Source organism: Plodia interpunctella, chromosome 5 (genome assembly GCF_027563975.2).
Source record: "Plodia interpunctella isolate USDA-ARS_2022_Savannah chromosome 5, ilPloInte3.2, whole genome shotgun sequence".
Taxonomy (NCBI): domain Eukaryota; kingdom Metazoa; phylum Arthropoda; class Insecta; order Lepidoptera; family Pyralidae; genus Plodia; species Plodia interpunctella.
Window position 1 is genome coordinate 11,235,637 of NC_071298.1, and position 14,956 is coordinate 11,250,592.

General features: G+C 34.8%; 2 protein-coding genes across 4 annotated transcripts in view; one reads left to right on the plus strand and one right to left on the minus strand.

Moving 5' to 3' along the window:
* The window catches only part of Lsm11, a 41,586-nt gene extending 39,379 nt beyond the window's left edge, over positions 1–2,207 (minus strand). Inside the window, exon 1 of the mRNA XM_053746029.1 lies at positions 1,834–2,207. Within this exon, the coding sequence (XP_053602004.1) occupies positions 1,834–2,131 (298 nt within the window). The 5' untranslated portion in view covers positions 2,132–2,207. The remainder of the gene's footprint in view (positions 1–1,833) is intronic.
* The window catches only part of Eip74EF (Ecdysone-induced protein 74EF), a 209,375-nt gene that overhangs the window by 76,421 nt on the left and 117,998 nt on the right, over positions 1–14,956 (plus strand). Inside the window, exons 4-7 of one of the 3 annotated variants that reach the window (XM_053746007.1) lie at positions 4,986–5,085; positions 5,646–6,034; positions 6,756–7,007; positions 7,348–7,699. In XM_053746007.1, coding sequence (XP_053601982.1) covers positions 5,960–6,034; positions 6,756–7,007; positions 7,348–7,699 — 679 coding nt within the window. In that variant the 5' untranslated portion in view covers positions 4,986–5,085; positions 5,646–5,959. The remainder of the gene's footprint in view (positions 1–4,985; positions 5,086–5,645; positions 6,035–6,755; positions 7,008–7,347; positions 7,700–14,956) is intronic. The other 2 variants (XM_053746006.1, XM_053746008.1) reach the window with 2 other exon arrangements.

Consider the following 14,956-nt stretch of genomic DNA (forward strand, 5'->3'; position numbering starts at 1 on the left):
TTTGTTCTGCCTCTGGTTTCACTTTTGTATATCGGTCCACCAGGTGGAAAATGGTCTACCTATGGGTGTGGGTATTTTTAGTATGTTAAGAATCTGTCGTAATGTGTGGTCTTCGCTTCATCTCTTATCAATTTTGCAGACTTTCACTATCATACAATTATCATCTAAATAGTATATAGATAGAACGCGTGCGTAGTCACTGGCAGGAGCTAGTCTAACCAAAGTATAATCACGTGCCCTCAAAAACCTTAAAATCAAAGAATCCTTACAACTGTCCGCTTGGGTGGGCCCGTAGATTATCCCGACTGCGCGGGCGAGGGGGGAAGCACGAGGGGGGAAGGGTCGTCGGCCGCCGCTGACACAGACTCGCGTGCGTTGAACGGCCTAGACTGACCTCGTGTACGTGACCTGACGATACGCGGGGTAGCTCCAAACACATGCTGGAAGCTCTCTATACTTTGTTAGCCAACCTTTCAAACTATGTTTCATTTTGTTTATACATCATATTATGCGCCTTAACGCCAAATATGTCAAAAGTAGTTTTAAACACATACTAGAATCTCTCTATACTTGTTAGTCTTAACCGCTTAGTCCATACTAAACAAGGAATATATCATAATCCATCTCCATACTATGTTAGCCTTATATAATAAACCCCACTAAGGCATATTACACTCTATTTGTATATAATAGGCATTATTTTCCATATAACAGTCTAGCAATGTGATCCTGTAGTCCAGAGAAGCATTCCTTGCATTTAGAAACATACTATGTTCAATTCTAGTTTACAATCATTTATAACACCCAACACAAACAATATAATTTATATGGAATATTAGCCAAATACCAAACAGATACAATATCATTCATAAATTCAAATTCAAATAATTTATTCAGAAATTAGACCTTCACATGCACTTTTTCTCGGCAATATTTATAGTTATTTCTCACAAGCTACAAACTACTGGCATTTCGGAACGACCACTGCTGAGAAGAAATGTCGAAAGAAACTCATTTGAACAGTGTTGGTCCCTATCATGCCAGATCGGCTTACCATTATTGTTTCTTACAATGTTATTTTTTTCTTTCTAATAATATATAAAATCATAGTATATGTCTTACCCTATAGACATACCCAAGAGTCAGAAAGCTTAAAAACAATGTTTAGCCGGATAGTAGGCTTGTTGGTGGAATGATAAAATGTCTATATTGACACTGATTTTATTGGATACAGACGCACAGACCAAAACCTCTGAACATGGCACCTTAAAATTCTGCAGAGAAGTCTTTATTTAATTAATTTAAGCTGAAAATGAAAATATCTCATTTTCAGTTTAAATTAATTATAAAGACTTCTCTCTTTCTGGAAAAGCCATCTCTAAGGGGTAACAATACAAAACAATAATCTCCCCGTCTAAGCCAATAGCGACAGCTACTATCAAAATAATTGGAATGCAGTATTTATCTGATAAATCATCAACACAGCACTGGAACCTTCGAGGAACAAAAAAAAATTTTTTACCATAAATTAACTGAGATAATTATTCATTGTCATCTAATGGATCATGAAATAATAGAATGTTATATCCCACTTTTTAATACAGAAATAGGATAATTAATTCCCAGGTTTTATTTTAATAATTAATACAAACTTATTTCTTGAGACTTTTTACAACTCTGTCGATTTTGTGTGTACACACTCACATGCATAGCTTTGAAACATAACAACATAATAGACATTTTTAACTTAGTCTATGTTGACAACAAGTTTTAATGGATTTCTGTGAATGAGACAACTGACAACTGTCAACAATAACATAACCTCAAAATTACCTCTGTATTGTGCAAAACGCTGACGATTCTTTTCTTCTACAAGTTTCTCCTTTTCAAGCCGTTTTGTCTCCTTCTCTTGCTCTCTCTTTCGAACCAATTCACTTTCACCGACGGCTAAGATTTCTTTATTTTTCTGGGCATCTTCAAATTGTCTCACAGTTTCATACATTGGCGCATTTCTCACCGGTACAACAACTTTGTCAGAGTACAACGCTTGCATAGGATCAAATCTTGAACTGGACGGAATCACTTCTGAATCTGAGGAAGGGGAATCTTCTTTTTTTATGGTTACAGACATTATATCTTTAAATAAATATCCTTTTCGAAACAGGCATGAATCAAAACAAAACCACAACTACTGACAAGTGACAGATAAAGCTGTCAATGTCAACATCGACGTCAAAGTTGAGGCGTTTTGTTTTCTATCATGTATAAAATTATAAACATTTAAAAAATAATGATGAAAAAACAATAAATTTCACAGTATAGGCGCTGTTAATGTTTATAACAACTATGACGTTGTCATAACGATTTAGTTCTCACAAAAACTCATGCTCACCACACTGTGTAATCAATATTACCTACTGAAAGGGTTAATTGATTTTAATTAAAAAACAATCATTGTTATACAAAAATAGCATGCAACTTTATTACAGCATTGCAACATCAAACAATACCTAATACTGTAAACAAGCTTCAGTAATTAGTATCAGTATTGCGCCAGCGCAAGGTCCTCAAGTGCACTAGGAAGTGAATTCAAGGCTCGGCTGTTGTCTATAAATCAAGCTATTGAGGAAAATTCATTATTTACTTTATAAGACTTAAATGTTAGCGTTTTCATTATTTTTATATAAAAGCAATAAATTTTGATTCAATTACGATCAAGTTATATAATTATTTTAATTATTGATTAATACAATTTTAATTTACCCAGTGATGAAGTAATTTTTATAAATTATATCGTAATTTCATAGTAATACAATATACAAAATGTTTATTCTATTTGATGATAGATGGCGCTGTTACTGAATAATATGTCCTTCCAGCGCCATCTATCACTGAGTTGACTCAACCTTTTACATAAATAAGGAAAGTATTTCTGTAACGACATCTAATTTATTATACTAAAAAATAAAGAACAAATCCTATGCACTGAAAGACATTAATGCAGAAATGTATCCCTCTTTAGGTTATGCAACTTTTTCCGTAGGTAACCATGACAATCATGTTGGGTATCGGATCGCATCTCTTCAATCACTTTTTCCCGCCATTTCACTTTTCACCGAACAGCCGTCAACATACAAAAACATTAAGCTGACATAACTTGCGTCGGAATTTTATAGTATAATAATAATTAATTTTATATTTTATTATAAATGAAAAGTTTTTTAAATTAGTAGGTAGCTAGGTAGTTTATTGCTGCGTTATGATTATGAATAATACATATATATGAGTATTTTATGTCAAAAGAAGTTTGGAACGATACACACTTTTTTAAATAATAATTATATGATGGAAACTGTCACCCAAATGAAGAATAGAAAATTGCACACATATTAAAATAATAAATTGAGATAAGTCATTTTATTTATGACTAGATATTACCCGGGGCTTCGCTCCCGTAGGAATTTTGAGATAATAATAGCCTATAGCAATCTTGGATAATGTACCTTTCTAATGGTGAAAGAGTTTTTGAAATCGGTTCGGTAGTTTCGGAGATTACCCGCCTCAAACATGCAAACTCACAAACGCTTACCTCTATTTATATAATAGTATAGATTTTATTTTCTGAGATATTACAGCGAAAGTTCAGTTTCGGACAAAGACGAAGTTTCAGTGACGGTTTTGCTAACAAGATTATTATAATTCTCCAAATCCCTGATTGAACATTTTTGCTGATGCTTTGATCTGATTTCTCTGCAAATCTCCAAAAACCGTATCACTATCTTTATGCATAAAAATTTTAGTCATAGTGTAATATAGCATACTCTATTATGGCATAACGATTTTTAAGGCATATATGGCATAACTTCTTCTTCTTCTTGACCTTATATCATGTGGGGTCGGTACAATATGTAAAAACTTACTGTAATAAGTTTTGGCTTAAATTTTATAACGGACCGCCACCCTGACGTCAATCCTCCTTGGGAATGCTATTGTTTGTTTTGCGTCTTTTATGACCTGTCGCCACCAGATGTCAACCCACCTTGGGAATGCTGTTGTTGCACTGCATGGAAGTGCTTTTGTCCCTTAGTCGCCTTTTATGACATCCACGGGAAGACTTGGAGTGGTCCCATTCTAAGCCGGAACCACACGGCACAACATTCTTACGCATGTTTATGCACAAATATTTGAAGCATAATTTACCTAATGAAACTTAAAATTTAATTGTGCAACATTAATGCTCGTATGGCAAAAATCTATTATATCCTAAACCTATTATGCCAAAATAAATTACACGAAAAAAGGGACTCCCGAAAACCATTGCAATTCTTTACTTCGATAACAAAGTATACCTACAATGACGCGGCGAAGAAAGTATGTTTAGGAAGCATTTAGAAAACAAAAGTCACCTTTTTGCGTACAATAATTACAGTGAAAGACCTCTGTTGTCGTTTTTGCCGCCAACTCGCCCGCCATTTCTTCGTGGCACAGCTCAGTTCCGCACATTGTTTTTTTTTTTAATGAGCCTGCCTATTACGCGTATGTTATGTTCATGCAGTAATCATTATTAAATGGACTTTTTATAGCTCATTATGAGAACTGTCAGCGCGAAGCCAATTCAAAGTGTGTTGGAAAAACATGGTGTTATTGAACCTCATCTATTCTGTTCATATTTTCATTTTACTTTGTTGCATTAGTAGATTGTAATGAACTGCCAGCCATGCTTTTTAAAGGTATTTGCAGACAGTTGATTAATTTTTCATAATTCAATTGTATAAACTTAAAAAAATGGTATTTATGAAACCCTTATTTCGAGTCTGTATGCAGATTTATCAAGGTCACACCTTTTATTAAATTGATTCATATGTTAGGTAGGTATTAGTGATGAGGCGTCAATGACACAATCCCGCTCATTTGAGCGTTCAGCGTTTTGCCGGTAAAATGAATTGCGATTGGTGTGCTTCAATTTTGTTTTTTTTTTTTTTCAGAGCGGTGGGCGTGTGCGCAAAAGTTGTGCGGCGCGCTGCCTCTATGCTGTATCGACGCAGGTTCGACATTCACTGGGACGTCGCCAGGTGATCTCGACGCGTAGATTTTTTTATTTATTTTGAAGCTAAAGTTATGTACAAAAACTCTGTATGTACTTACTTACCTTTATGAAGGCCTGATTACTGTAAATTCATTTGTTTGGAATGGAAGCTGTTATGGTCTTATTTGTGCCATATTAGTTAAAATGTATTAAAATTCACAAATTCACAAATTGAAGAATGTATGATTACTGTAAATTAATTTGTTTGGAAAGGAAGCTGTTATGGTCTTATTTGTGCCATATTAGTTAAAATGTATTAAAATTCACAAATTATTATTGAAATTCATCTCTTACAGCTATAACCAATCACTAACATTTTTGACATATTGTATTACTTCTTTATACGTAATGATAATGAAGTAAAGATGAAAAATGAAACGCATATACAACACGAATATAGAACGAAATCAATTCAATTTTTCGAACGTATTTGGGTTTTAAATAATTGAAGTTATTGCCTTAAGAATACTTAAGTCAAAAAAGTATATATATTAACCCATCAATGAGTTAGATAGACCATCATAAAAGACGTGAAAGCCTACGCTTTCAATGTTCGCAGGTCGCTGCTGAAGAGGATTGGTTTGCGAGGAGTGAGGTAACCTGGCCAAAACGGGGACGTCGTTACGGCGAAGCCAAGACAACCGAAATGTGTTCTTCCGCAACCGTGTACCTAAACTTCGCTTAATTATACATCGATTATATAATGTACGATCCGTCCAAGACGCTGCCAAACATTTTGAACGAATTTATTAGTGTAGATACATTCTGGTTAAAATAGTGTTTAGTGTTTGTGCTAGTGAACAACGCCATCTGGCGTGGAGTAGGCGCGACAACGTGGCGGGGACGCATGCGCCGTCGGCCCCGGCGCTGGCGATGCCATTTATTGAAGACGAATGGTGGTCTGCCGAGAATGAGGGCAGGATGGTCGACCTCTCTAATTGCCTTCAGGTAAACAATAAGGACCATTTATACAGAGCTAATCCGTAAGACGACGCGACGTGAGTACATTTGGTTCTCTGAACATTTGATCAATTGTCGAAAGTCTCATGTATTGGCTCCATGTAAATGGTCCTTTTGCTGCTTGGTAAATGTAGACACCTTTCGTTATTATATTAACATTGTGATTATGTTTCAAATAAACGTTAACTTGATTATTATATTAATTTAAACAATAGGGTAATTAGCCAAAAATACTGTAAAGTGTCTACGTTTGTTCAGGCGCGACTTGTTCATATGTGTGCCTTATTGGCAGTAAAACATTCATTAATCATGTTTTCACATTCATATTTTTATAACATGCAATAAGATATTTCCACGGAATTAATAGGTACCTACTAATTTCATGGATATTTCTTCTTAACTTACATTTTTTTTCAAATAAGAAAAACACTACCACTTATTTAACGCCTTCTTGTGACGAGAGACGAAATAATGACTAACTATCCACACTTTAATTAATGAAATGCTACGAAAATGAAATAGTGCACCGTTGTAACAATATTCATTTTGTTATACACGTTCAATCAATTTTTCAAAGACTAACGTGAATTGTTTACTTACATATCAGTTTACACAGACCCAAACCATGCTTTTGCTTGTTGCAGCGCCATCTGTAATCAAAAAGCGCCGTCGTCAAAAGTAGCTACGCTACTGTGTTTTGTGTTCACAGGACGCGGTAGTGGCGGCCGGGGGGCAAGCCGCCGCGCAGCTACAACAAATGGCAACTTCCTTAGGAGAACTCTCCCAGGCCGAGCTGACCAACATTGTTGGGGGACTGACCCTGGAGGCAGACGGCTCGGAGGCAACTGATCCTGACGACATCTTGAAGCAACTTGGAGAAACTGCTTTTGACAATTTCGACACCTTTTTTACTGACTTGACCAATGCTACCGCGTCGGCTGTGCCGCCAATTGAAATAAAAGTAAGTTGAATTCATAAATAATTGTTTGTTATAATAATTTACCAACACTAATAAATAGTAATATGTATGCGCTTATATTGAGATGCAACACCATCTATACCCACCAGACGTTTTATAATAGTTAACGGTGTAGTCAGAGATTATATGAGGTTAGTAAAGGTCTTAATAAGAATCTTCCCAAAAATCAGATAAAGTTATATAATAGCTGTTCCTAAATAATCTACATTGAAGTTTTGGAACTGACCGGCATTTACCTATCTATCATATACTATCTTTGTCTGTACAATATGGTCGTTAAACTAGTTCACTCTAATCTTCATGAAAATCTTTATTTTTTCAGCAAGAAGAAAACAACAACATATCATCGCCATCCGGGAGCCAACTACAAGGCTACTACCAGCCAAACAACCAGTTAATACCAAACAACGGCCAGCAACGTCTACAACAGTTGTTGAGGTCCGGGACCCACGCTATCAACAATGTTGTTACGAATAATATAAATAATGGACGGTATAACATCGCATCTGCTAATCCGCTATTAGCTGAGAAACTGGCAGCGACATCTAGCGGTATAAAGCAGGAACCGATCAGTTCGGATTACAGTGGAACGACTATGAACTATGGAAGTGCATCGCCAATGCAGCGGGTGCCGAGCGGGAAGCCGCAGGTGCATGATGCTGGTGGAGGTAAAGGTCAGTGTTTTATTATTTCGTAGAAAGACCAACACATCGCTTTAAAAAAATCTAATTAGTGACATCTAGCGGTGAGTAGGAATACTATTAAAATTTTATCTTACTTACTAATTATATGCAATATGACTAGATGGCGCTATTTGAAATAGTACCAAAACTTTTAAAAAGATGTCGCTACTAGTAGCAAACTGATACCGATGCAGTTGCAATATCGCTGATGCACCGGTCGTCAATGCAGTTTTCTCCTAGATCGCAATCCACTTTCGATTTCCGCTCGAGGAAGTGGCTGCGATTTTCCTTCTCGTCTGGCTTTTACTGCGCCAAATGTTCAAAGTCCGGTTCTTTGAAAGCTGGGGTTAAAACTTATTTATTATGATTAATTCTTACTTATATATAACATGTTAACGAACGTTATGAACTTTAGATTTATATGAACATCAGTTTTAGTTGTAACCTGTATTTTTTCTACTTAAAGCCATGTCATGTATATATTTTGATACTGACGTACGTTGAAACTTCAAACAATTTCTCCGTTGTTACTTGTTCATTTTTATTTAATCATACGATTTCAATTTTTTTTTTCTAAAATTATCTGATGAAAGGTCTTAAATTATATTTGTGTAATTTTACTATTTTTTAAGATTGTCATCTAATGAAACCTAAATATTACGTAGGGAACTATGGAAGACAACACTGACATAGGATCATAGAAAATGGCGGGAAAACGACCGGTAGGTTGATGAGGGCTGAAATTAAATTAATGCAATCAAAAGTGGTATTCAGGTATTGAAATAAAAACATTTTTTTATTACTAAATCTTTTCTACACGATTACCGCCAGCGCCATTGCTCTCTATAGTAGTGTGGCGCCCCCATGCGGCCGGAAGCGAAAGCGACGCGACCAGCCTTTTCTACTTTCCCTGCTTATATTCATTATATGTTATCTCTCAATCGCGGCATACTACTGGAAATTAATGCCATTAGTCATAATAAATACGACGCAGAAACTAATCAAGAAGAATTTACAATTTTTTCAGTCATTAATGCATCGGTCGAAATTTGTTTTTCTTTTTTGTCACAGTCGAATTGTTCGCATGGGCCTGATCAATATGCATCATTCCTTTCTTGGAATGGTAAGCAAAATCTAGTTATTTAAAATAAATCAAAACTAGATTATGTCAATTCAAATGTAAGAGGATTTGATTTTAAGATTAGAAATGGTGCTTTACTATTACGTTTACGATTGTCATTATTTAAAAAATATAATAAAAATAATATCCACCCTAACTTACCCTGTTATTCACAGAAAGATCCTACTGTCAATCCTAACTATCCTAACTAATATTATAAATGCGAAACTATTATAACAACTCAACCAATCTTCTTGAAGTTTTGCATACATATAGTTTGAAGTACAGAGAAGGACATAGGGTACGTTTCATCCCGAAAAAAACGGCTCCCATGGGAAATTTACCTGATTATTTAAGTAAATACTTAACTGGGCTCCAATGTCAAGTTATCTGAGAAGTAGTGGTTACTGTTACTGTATTATCATAAATTCTGCGATCGAAAGGTCCCAGGTTTAAATCCTACTCGTGCCATATGAGTTTGTATACCAATCTGATTTATGTATAGTAATTTTCGTCGATCACGGCTTGCTTCCGGTGGAGGAAAACATCGTGAGGAAACATGCATTTTAAATTCACTATAGTGTATATACGACCACTTGTCGGTAGGTAGTCGTAAAAGTCATGTTAGATGCCTTTAGGTGACTTGAATAAAATCTGACGCCAGTGTTAGCAATAACACACTCGAAAAGAAAGAATATTAGGTATATATTCAGTGTGTATTGTATGAAAAACTTAACAAAAATAAACAAAATTTATCATGCATTGTCGTCAAATTTATGTATTAGGGGAATCCCAGTCTGATAGACATAATGTAAGTTTGCATAGCAACCCATTAGGTCACACAGGGAAAAAAGTCTTCACACTACTGTCGTCAGCTCAGAATGACTACATAGTAAACAAAGTCGCTTCTCGCTATCTGTCTGTCTGTCCCAATGCTTGTATCTACTAAACGACGGATATTGATGGGTTTTTTTAGTGTGTTGATGTTTAGATGTATATAATTTATTATGGTTTTACCCGAATAATATTGTAATTTTTCTGGAATCTAATTCTTCATTTAATAAGTAAGTATTATTCAATTTAGACATTTTAAAGTATCATGTTATTTTATTTGCCTGCGTTCAATCAAAAGTGGTTCATCTCGCCAAAAAATTTAAAGTCGCAATAAAAAAAAAAAACACCACACGTGAAACTTTTTTATTACAAACAATCAAATAAATATGTTTTTTCTTTGTCTTCCGCGGCGAGGTAAAGACTTTAGGGCTCAATAAGATACCGCCAACCCACACTCAAGTGCTTGTCTTTAGGGAATTGGCTTGGATACATTTTTTGCACACAACTTCATGGGATACCATATTTAAATCAAAAATATACGTGCCAATTGAAATAGAATCTTTCAAATTTTATGCTTAAACATTATTCTTTTTCATAAGCTGTTATGCTGTATAAAAATCATTAGGATAATTAGAAATATGCCATGTTATATTTATTTAATTTGACGATAATGGATGGTTAGATAACCCTGTAAAACTCTCTAATCTAGTAAGTACTTAAGTCAGTATTAATCTTTAACCGTAATCAGTATTATAAAATTAAAACTGCTCATATATGAGTAAAATGATCGTAAAATTTGATAGGTAACTTTCTTGTATATGTGTATATTGAACGAACAGAAAATTTGCCGTACCTTGCCGTGCATGGCGATTGTCATATATTATAATATTTATCACAAGTACATACATACGCCTTTACTGCATTTGTGACTTTCTTTATAGGTATGATTTTCATAAACCACCATTTGCTTTCGGTGATATAAATCACGTTTGAGCACTGGTAATTTAAACACAGTGATATTATAATTAGAAAAACCAAGGAACAATTTGGCGCCACTGTTGCGCCTTTTCACGTCTACCCCTTTTTATGATCAAGTTTACGTCTAAAAAAACTGATTCGATCGAATAGATTTCCTCTATGCACCCCTAAGGTTATGTGGAACTCTTAAACTTTCTTCGTTCACCCGCGCACAAGGAATCTAATGTCTACTGCGAATAGACATTCTTCTATTTGTATACGTGGAATAAAAAATCAATTCTATATTCACATTTCTTGGAAAAAAATATTAACAATTCACACAAAAATCAAATTGTTGGGAAACTGACATTGAAAGTTCAAACTGTTACTAGTTACTAAACATACAATTTCAATTTTCTCACGTTGTATACATGATTTAGAGACGTTTATTATGTGAAAACGTATCTCTTTGCATTAAAATCAATGAAGATCCCAAAATGCCAATTTTTCACCTTTTTTCACAAAATCTCAAATGTCTCGGAATCTCATATCGGCCCAGTTGTACATGTTTGGAACGCCACATGGTTGGTTATCGGTATATATTTTGTCTTGCAACCGTTCAATAACACATTTCATACAAGGCAAAACTTTCGATATAATTTCAGTAATTTTCCGCTCAAATTAACTCAATATTCCTTAAACTGATTGACCTCATGGATTGACCTAAATATCAAACAAAATAATAAAAGGAAAAAGCGTAAATGACATATATAGAGAATTTAAGTATACATAAAACAGGTCAATGTCACGGATTTATTGGAATTAAGCACATGACTAGTCTATTTACCGAGTCACCTCAAAATAAGCCTGGATTGACGTAAATTAGTGAAATTACACATACAAGTACATTACTGTTGTTGTATGCATATGTACTATCTGGTTATGAGTTACGTTTCTTCTTGAAATCTTGCATTAAAGTGTTCATTTATCTGTCCTGTCTGTATAATATCTAATATTAAGTATATATGTATGTATTTTGCTATGTACTAGCTTTTAGCTTTTTAGCGGCTTCGCCCGCGTTTAATACGTGGGTCCGCTCATTGCCTATTATTGTCAATATGAATGTATGAATTATATATAGATAAGTATATGAGGAATTTTAAGAATATTAGTTGAGTAGATAACGCGTGAAGAGGTAACAAACAAACTTACTTTCGCATTTGTAATATTAGTTCTGATAATCAAAAAAGCTTGGTTTTTATGATAAAATCTTTTTGTCTTATTAGTACTGTAAGTCAACATGGCAATCCCACCTGTCAAGAACAGTTGTTTATCTGTCACTCCAGGAAGAGTATATCTGTTCCTTCAGCAATTCCCCCTGGCCTACGTCCTGTATCCGCAATCCGCGCGCTGCAGCGTGCGTTGCGCGTCGTGCGTCACAGCGTGCGTGTGTGCAACCATGACCCCGTTTGGGCGCGTGTCTGTGCGCGTGCGGTTATGTCATGTCGCGTTTGTGTGCGTGCTCCATTTGTTGACTAACAACCCAGCACATTTCACATCATACCGAAAATATTCTTGATTCCTTTTCTAGTATACTATGTATATACGCGTCAACATATCTGATGCATTGATCAACAAGTAAAGCTAAATTAAAAATTTCAAAACAAGAAGAAAGAAATAATATGTAATATTTTCTTCTTCTTCATAGTCGTGTTCCTCATGGCTGAGGGCCGTGGTCATTACGTGGAATGAAACACACATAACGACTTTCTTGGCATTAGTAATGGAATAGTTTGCCATTGCCTTCTCCATTTCACACACAAGTTGATAATCAACCAGTTTCCTTCACCGGAAGCAAGTGGTGGTCTATGAAAGCTACTATACATAAATCAGATTAGTATACAAACTCTGTGGCACGAGTAGGATTCGAAACTGAGACCTTTCGGTTCACAGGCTTAGGCAGGCCGCTTCCAATATGTAATATACCTATTAAGTTAAAGGAATGCATAAGTATGAAGAAATATTTTGAAACGTAAATGTTGTCGCGTCACGGGACTCACGTATTATGGTGATCGTCTAATAACAACCACGAGCAAAAAGTTCCCTTAGGAACAAGTCGATGTATTGCACAAAAACCATATTACTGTGCAAAACATCATCAAAATATGTCTAGCCATTGAGATGTATCTAACAGAGCAAGAAACATCCCTACAAAAAAAAATAATGGATATTTGGAAGTTAACCGTATACCGAAATTTACACTTGACACATACAGTCAAAACATTTTATCAGAAATTAGACTTTTATAGGCACTTTCTCACGTCATATTCCAAATTAAGCATTATTATACCAAAGCTACAAACTACAAGCATATCCTAACAAACGCTGCATATAAAACTTTTCAATATTAGCGAGGTGAAACCAACATTTTACAGAAATATTGGTTTAGAAAGAGGTCAAGGATTATTTGTATTATTATCACCCAGAGATTTCCTGGAACTCGATTGATAGTTAGTCAGCGCGTGGGTTTTTCTGCACCCAGCCTTGACCTACAAATTACAATAATTTTTCAAATACCATCTGTACAGCGTCTGTTTGAACTTATCAGAAGTATTATAATTCCTTCTTTTGTTATAGGATTATATTAAAATATTATGTTTTTAAGTTGGAAAACGGACACTGCTCCGATGCTTTAGGGCACAGGAAGAAACTAACAATATGTTCGGATACGAGAGATTATTATAGGGATATCAATGTTAAGTTTAAATTGTCAAAACCTTAAAATGATAAAAAATGTGGTTCTCAGAGCGTTTCGACTGCTGCGGCCGCGCTGTCATTACGATCGGTCAATTTTCTTGAGGATAATTTCTAAAATCAATCATTCATAAAATTTACATTCAATTCGTTTATTTGCTCAAATGTGGGTATACATACAGATGTTACATGTTACAGACATTCCCGTCACATTACCTTATAATGAGACGTGCAAGTATTTTAAAGTTAAATAGTTTAATTTTCCGCATGCAATAACCCCGTGTACCCTCTGGTGGTATCTGAAAACCAGTGCCCTGTTCTCTTTGTCGAGCAGAATATGCACTGAGATACTGCCCTTTTATATCACCGCGGCACATGATTGTATAGTTATGTAGAATGTTTCGTGTATTTGTCCTTTATTTTAATACTTCACTGTATCATAAATGTATATTGTGTGTCCTCGATATGAATAAACAGTTTATCTATCTATCTATCAAATTCAAATTCAAATTCAAATCATTTATTCAGAAATTAGACCTTCACAGGCACTTTTTCTCGTCAATCTTTATATTTATAGTTATTTCTCACAAGCTACAAACTACTGGCATTTCGGAACGACCACTGCTGAGAAGAAATGCCGAAAGAAACTCATTTGAACAATGTTGGTCCCTATCATGCCAGATCGGCTTACCATTATTGTTTCTTTCTGTCTATCTATCCAATATATGTTACATAAATTTTATATTATTATTAAGTTAAATCCATTATAGTTTACCATTATATTTCAGCAAAATAATTTGTCATAAATAATATAAATATAATAAAATAAAAATACATTCAGGCATGTCATTATAGCATAGTGTCAAAATATTACATTACCACAGTAAAGCAGATTAATTATTTTAAAGTCAGTAAAAACGACTTTGTTAAAATTTGAAACATTGCAATGAAATCCTGGCCGCAGCGGTCGAAACGCTCTGAGAACCACGCGAAAGTTTATCAAGTATTTTGTTTAGATATTATTATTATTATTTTATCTATGGTTTAGATCCTATGTCTGATTTGTCTTACGGTTGAGTAGACCATGGTAGAGAATGTCATATCCAGTTAGGTCCACCATTTGCACGTACGTACATAACGTACATAACATTTGTACGTACATAATATATTGTTTTCTACCAAATAAGTCAACCAACTTTTGGTGTTTCAGTTTTAGCACGGATGGAGGCGTGTGGTTCCCGCCTTAGAACAGGACCACACTATAACCTCGCGAGGATGTTAGACGAGGTGTAAAGTCTTGCTATTTGGTAGGCGACGACAACATTTCCAAAGAGTTAATACAATCGGAACCCAATCTCCAAAAAAACTATTTTTAACACGGCCTTAGGGCTCCACGGCACACGAGAGTGAGAGTTTAAGTAACAAATAATAATAATAATAATTAAATAAATAAATATATTAGGACAAATTACACAGATTGAGCTAGCCCCAAAGTAAGTTCGAGACTTGTGTTATGGGATACTAACTCAACGATACTATATTTTATAACAAAATACCAACATATAGTATAGATTAACATCCAA